This window comes from Elephantulus edwardii, unplaced genomic scaffold (genome assembly GCF_000299155.1).
Source record: "Elephantulus edwardii isolate Elephantulus edwardi_28Jun2011 unplaced genomic scaffold, EleEdw1.0 scaffold00020, whole genome shotgun sequence".
NCBI classification, from domain to species: Eukaryota; Metazoa; Chordata; class Mammalia; order Macroscelidea; family Macroscelididae; genus Elephantulus; species Elephantulus edwardii.
Window position 1 is genome coordinate 2,362,673 of NW_006399770.1, and position 6,521 is coordinate 2,369,193.

General features: G+C 44.3%; 1 protein-coding gene across 3 annotated transcripts in view; it reads left to right on the forward strand.

Moving 5' to 3' along the window:
• The first annotated feature begins 533 nt into the window (after nt 1–533).
• FAM69A (family with sequence similarity 69, member A) overlaps nt 534–6,521 on the forward strand; it is a 278,683-nt gene continuing 272,695 nt past the window's right edge. For 2 of the 3 annotated variants that reach the window (XM_006882416.1, XM_006882415.1), the window contains exon 1: nt 621–674. In XM_006882416.1, the coding sequence (XP_006882478.1) occupies nt 621–674 (54 nt within the window). Of the gene's footprint in view, nt 675–6,521 lie in introns of all 3 variants that reach the window. The other variant, XM_006882414.1, reaches the window with a different exon arrangement.

The window sequence follows — 6,521 nt, forward strand, 5'->3', positions numbered from 1 at the left end:
CGCGCCGCGGAAGACGAGCTAGTCCCTTGGGGAAGGAGCCCTAGCTCCGCTTGAATTTCAACGCAATTCGCCTAGACACGTCCAGACTGAGGGAGCACGGTAGTATATCACGCTGCTTCGTAGCCCATCAATCCTCCCGGGTTTAGGCGGTTAGGATGTTCAAAGCAGTCAGCCCAGGGGGCCGGGAGCTGGGATCATAGCACTGACAGCAGGGTGCATAAGGTCGACGCTCAAGCCAGGTCGGCGCGTGCCCCCAGCCGGGTCGGGTACGCCTCGCATGGAGCGGCGCCCCCTCCCTCCTCCGCGCGCCTCCCCTTTAAGCGCAAGGCGCAGTAGGATTTATGTCGGCGGAGGCGAGGCGCGACTCCCCTTTATGGAGGAGTCGGCGGCGGCGGCGACTCTGACAGCCGCGGCTGCCGGGCTACCAGAGCAGGAGGCTGGGCTCCGGGCCGCCGTCACCGCCGCGAGGCCACGGGGAGCCGAGCGCGCTGCGGCGGGGGCGGGGGAGGGGGCGGGTCCGTTCGGGCAGGGGGCGGGGAGGCGGGGGGAGGCGGGAGCCCGGCCGCCTGTGCTCCGGGTCCGCCTCTGACTGCGGCGCGGCGGGGCGATGTGTGATTACCATGGCGAGGAGTCTCTGTCCGGGGGCCTGGCTAAGAAAACCTTATTACCTCCAGGTAGGCCAGCGACAGCCCCACCACCCGCCGGGACGTACCCTGCCAGGCGCCCGCCAGCACCGCGTGGGACTTGCCGCCTCTCGGCGCTCTTCCCTCCCTGGGTCTGCGCCCGCTCGAACCCCGCTGCCCCCTGCCGTCCGGCACCTGGCGGCGCGCCCTTCGCAGCAGCTCGGGCGCCGCAGCCCAACGGCTTCCCCTGCGCCTCTTGCGCCCGGTGCTCCGAGGCTGGCCGGCTTTGGGGCCCCGCCCGCGCGGGCCGCCCCGCCCGCCCCGCCAGGCTTGTCCTGGCTCTGCGAAAGCCCCTAGGGGTGAGTCGGGTGCGACCCGGCGCCCGGCCGCTTCCCCCAGCCCCAGCCCCTAGCAGGCGCGTCTCGGACGGGCTGCAATCAGCTCCTGGTCCTCTCACCCTCCCCGGCGGGCCCCGCAGGTTCAGTATTCTTGACTCTGCGACCTGGGTTTTTAATCGATTGTAGAAAAGGTGGTGTATCAGTCCTCCATATTTTAGAAATGTGCAGCAGTTTGTCACACCAGTGTTTTCAACAGCGCAAACGCCCCCATAAACAGCGAGTGCATGATGCTGAGCCCCTTGGTTTGGTTTTTCCATCATATCTGATTTAAATGGGAGGTGGGGCTCCGAAGCCCAAGGGAGGCGAGTGGGTGTTTGCTTTTTGAAAGGAAAGGGGACAGATTCTGGTGTGCCGATCTCAAATACCCCAGTCATGGAAACGTAATTCTCAGTCATGTCGTGTGTACTGCTCCCGTGTTAATTTTTCATGATTTCCCTTTCCACCCTCTGTTCCGCTGCCAGTCAGTGCCTTCGAATCCTACTACTGTCTTGATGTACTGTTTAGTCACCAGGGGGACCTAGTAGACACTAAGAGTAGCTGAGCCCAAATCCATCACCCCAATGGAAAAACAAGTATAAATCAAAGCCTCGTGTGGGTCAACACTATTGTCTGCATTCAGAGGACAGTTATTTCTCTGCCAGTTGAAAGGCTTCAAGATACTGGTAGATTGGAGGGGGGGTGCAAGAAGAAAGGAATTAATATTCTGGGGCTTTTTATAAATAATCAAAGAAGTTAAGATAAAACCGTCAAGGGGCAAATAAATCTTCAAGTTTGTAAATTTTGTCAAATCTTAGCCATCAGTTGATGCATATTGCAATTTCGAAGTGTGATTTCACAATATGAATGAGTAAGAATAAAACGGAAAGCACTGAATCTTTTTTTTAAAAAGCATTTGACCTGTAGTAATTATGCCTTGAGCAAAGGTAGCATAACCCAGTTAAGGTAGCATTACCTGATGAGAGACAGTGGTTAGCATGGAGTAAGGCCAGATACTTCTTTGCAGCCGTTTATTTAACTCTTTCCATATAATTTACAGATTAAGTCACTATGTAGTTTAATCATTACGGATAATGCTGCAATAATCATTCTTGTACACATTTCCTTGGCTGTTTTTTGTAGAGTAACGTTCAGAAGCAGGAGCCCTAGAGAGACAATAATGAAAGCACTCTGAAAAGGGATGGTTGGAGCCCACCAGAAAAGATGTAGCAGGCTGTTTTGGTAAAGACTTCCAGCCTTAGAAACTGCACAGAGCACTGAGATGGGGGAATAGTAATTTAGACAGTAATGGGTTTGGTTGTTCCCCACCCGCAACCCCCTTTAATGTTAGCAGCAAGTATATTTCTAAACTCTGTCATGCTTGGAAAGGTGGAGGGTTAGTGTAAGAGAGAAAGACTCTCAACATGATGAATTGACATTGACACAGTAACTGTAACAATGGGCTCACATATGTCGGAGATGTTGAGGGTGGCACAAGCTAGGGCAAGGTTCAGATCCTGTTGATAGTCTTAGTTGACTCAGCAGCACCTAACGTTATTGTTACTGTTATTAGTAACACCCCCTAAAATAAGTTTCTCAAGATTTTGAAAATTTTTTCTTAGAATTGTCTGGCTCTATGCACCACCTTTTTTATTTGGTTACATACTCCCTTCCTCTCTCCCCTCCCATTTTAAATTGTGATCCTTTTGGCTTTAAATGTTCTTCACTGACATAGCTGTGATGGCATTTTTGGCACTGTAGCACAAGGTCTTTCAGAATAGTTAAGACTTGTTTTACGAAAGTTAAGTTCCCATTAATGGCAAACATTTGGCATTTTTGCCTGTCCTGATTTACATTACCTATTACCAAATTAAAGAAAACTCAGATAATAAGAATTTTAAAAGTATTTCAGGGCATAGTGATATTTTAGAAAGCTGTGTCTATGTAAATTTCTTATTAAACAGAAAATGTATTGGTTGTAATATTATTTTTGAGATTAAAAAAAAAAGTAAGACCTGGGACCTAGGATCCCAGAGAATTGGCGTTTGTTTTAAACATCTTATTGATACTAATATTAATGTTCTTAGTGAATTTTCTTGTTAGTTTTCCCTCACCATACTGCTTCAGTTCAGCTACAACTTTAAAGAAAGCCTGTATAATACCCAAGTGTCATACTTTCTTCTATTCCTTATTACCTTGTCTTCTTGTTATGTGCTACAGAGTTGACAATGATTTATAGTGACCCTGTGAACAACAGATTTGAACTTTGCTGTATCCTCATGATCTCCTACATATTCAACTGCATTGGTACAGAAATTGTATGAGGTGATTGTTCTATGGGAGTTAAGCAAACAGCTTTGTGATTCTTACAAAGCTTAAGGGTCATGTAGAGGATTCTTTAATCAGATCATTGTAGAAATACATAGTCACCACATTATCAGTCCTTGTTGAAGGTCATCCTCTCTTTCTCTGACTTCCACCTTTCTTAGCATGATGTCTTTTTCTAAGGACTAATCTCTCCACGGGAGAATGATGGGCAGTCTCCTCCTGTGTGATTAACTGCCTCTGAAAACCCGACAGAGGGTCCAACTCTATGGTAAACAACAACAACAGTCTCTCTTGACAACATGCTCAAGGTATGTGAGACCAAGTTTCACCATCATTGCTTCTAAGAAGTTCCCTTATTGCACTTCCTCCAAGGTTGTCTTGTTTCTTCTTTTAGCAATCCTTGGGATAGTCTGTTTTCTTTGCTAGCACCACAATTCAAAGACATCAATTCTTCTGTCATCTCTAGTCATTGTCGAGCTTTCAAATGCACGGGAAAACATTGAAAATACTATGGGTTAGATCAGATGTATCTTAGTCTTTAAGTTGACATTGTTCTTTAGAACTTTAGAGAAGTCCTTTACATCAGATTTTCCCAATTCAACAAGTCTTACCATCTCCTTTTTATCTTTTATTTACTACTAAGTGCATTTTAACCTTGAATTTACTTTGGACAAAGTAAAACTTTTTTTAATTGAGATTTTAATAAAAGTTTATAGAAAACTTAGATTTCCATTCATTCATTGTTGTACATTTTCCTCCCTGTCTCCTTCCCCCCATTTCACTTTTCTCTTTCCCTTTCATTTTTATACAGTACCCTCACCAGTCCAATTTACTATGCAGCTCTTATTCTGGCCAATTATCCATTCCGATAATACCTAATCACATATTCCTTTTATACAGTTCTTTCCCTCGTCTGTTTCAATGCCATGTACATTCTTTATCCCCTCTTTTCTTAGTTAGTAAAACTATTTCTAACCCAAACCAAAAAACCCCAAACCTGTTGCTGTCAAGTTACAGCTACCCTATAGATTTGAGTAGCACTGCCTGCAGGGTTTTCAAGTCTGTCTTGGAGAGGGTGAAACCAAATTTCTCTTTGGAGGCTAGTATTTTAAAGCTCCATCTCACATACTTTGGGCATGTGGCCAAGAGGGACCAGTCAATGGAGAAGGACATCAAGCTTGGAAGGGTGGAGGGTCAGCACAGGAGAGGAAGACCCCGGATGAAATGGATTGATACGGTAACTGGGGCAATGGGGGGGGTTGGTGTGTTGGAGTCCGTGAGACTGGCTCAGGACAGGGCAAGCTTCAGAGCTGTTGTACATAGGGTTTTTATGAGTCACAGGTAACTCACTGGCACATAACAACAACAACAAAAATCTTTTATAACCACTGTACCACCAAGATTCTTTATTTCAACTATTATATATTGCTAATTTCTCAGCTGTTGTAGGGAGAGTTACTGTATACAGTACTTCCTTTTTTCTTGTTTGACATTCAAATTGATATTAAAATCACATTCCTTTAGAACAGGTTGAGATATAAAAAATAGGCCTGAGTTCTGTTCTTGTTTGTCTGTATGGTTGGTTGTTTTCTTTTTATTGTGATTTTAATGAAAGTTTACAGAAAAGTTAGATTTTTTGTTCAGTGATTGTTGCATATTTTCCTCCCTAACCCCCCAATTTACTTTAAAAGAAAATCATTCATTGTTGCATAATTTTCTCACTTTTCTGACACCCACCCCAGTCTGCTGTGCTCTGCACCTCTTATTCTGGCCTATTGCCATACAAATAATGCTTAATCATATATTCTTTTAAACAGTTCATCTGTTCCTATGCCGTATTCATTATTTATCCCCTCTTAGCTTTCCCCAGCCCTCATGTCAGTCTGTTTTATAGCATTAATGTTATGCAGTATTTTTCTTTTTTTGTAACAGACATATTTCACTCAGCATAATGTCTTCCAGGCTCCCCTATGTTGTGTAATATTGGATGAGTTCCTTGTTTTTCAGTGCTGTGTAGAATTTCATTATGTGACTATATCATAGTTTTTCTCTCCATTTATTTGTTTCTCTCCATAGTATTTCTCTCCATAAATAAACATGGGTGTGCATATATCTATCTCTTTGGGTAGCAGCTCTGGTTTATTTAGGATATATTCCTAGCTGTGGAATAGCTGAGTCATAGGGGATTTTTATGTTTAGCTTTTTGAGGAAACATCAAACTGCCTTCCAGAGTGGTTGTACCATTTTACAATCCCACCGTTAGTGTATGAGAGTTCCTGTCTCTCTGCATCCTCTCCAGCAGTTACTGCAAGCTATTTTTTTAAACTTTGCCACCCTACTGGAGTGATATGGTTTTGATTTGCATCTCTCTTATTGCCTGTGAGTTTGAACATTTCTTCATGTTTCTGTTGGCCATCTGAGTCTTCCTCTACAGAAAAGTCTTTCCATGTCTTTTGCCCATTTTGTGATTGGATTATCAGGTTGTTTTGTTTTGCTTTGTTTTGTTTTTGTGGAGGCCCTGCAGGATTCTGTAAGCTTTTGTTACGAGACCTTTGCCCGAGATGTCATTGCCATTTCCCCCCTCCCATTTAGTAGCTTTTATTTTCACCCCACTGGAAGAAGTTTTTGATGCACACAAGGGCTTGATCTTTAGAAGGTCCCATTCATCAATGTTATCTTCTCCTGGTTGTAAATTTCTGGTTGTTTTTGCCAGCCTCTTTATATCAGAGGCTAGGCCTTCTAAGTTTGGTCTCATTTTATCTCTTGTGGATTTTGGGCTTTACCCCTAGGTCTCTGATATATCTTGAAGTGATTTTTTTTTTAATATGGTGTGAGATGTGCATCCTGCTTCAACTTTCTACAGTTTGAAGACCAGTTTTACCAGCACCATTTGTTGAAGAGGTTTCACACAATGGAAATATTATGCAGCACTCAGAAGCAACAATTTTGTAAAATACTGTATAACTTGGGAGAGTCTAGAGAGCATTATGCTGAGTGAACTAACCATGTTTATAAGAATAAATACTGCACAAGACCATTATTGTAAAAATAGAAGGATAACTAGTTGTTGTTGTTGTTATGTGCCATCGAGTCGTTTCTGACTCATAGCGACCCTATGCACAACAGCTCTAAACCCTGCTCTATCCTGCGCCAACGGCACCGCCTCTGACACACCCATCCCGATTACCCCAGTCAC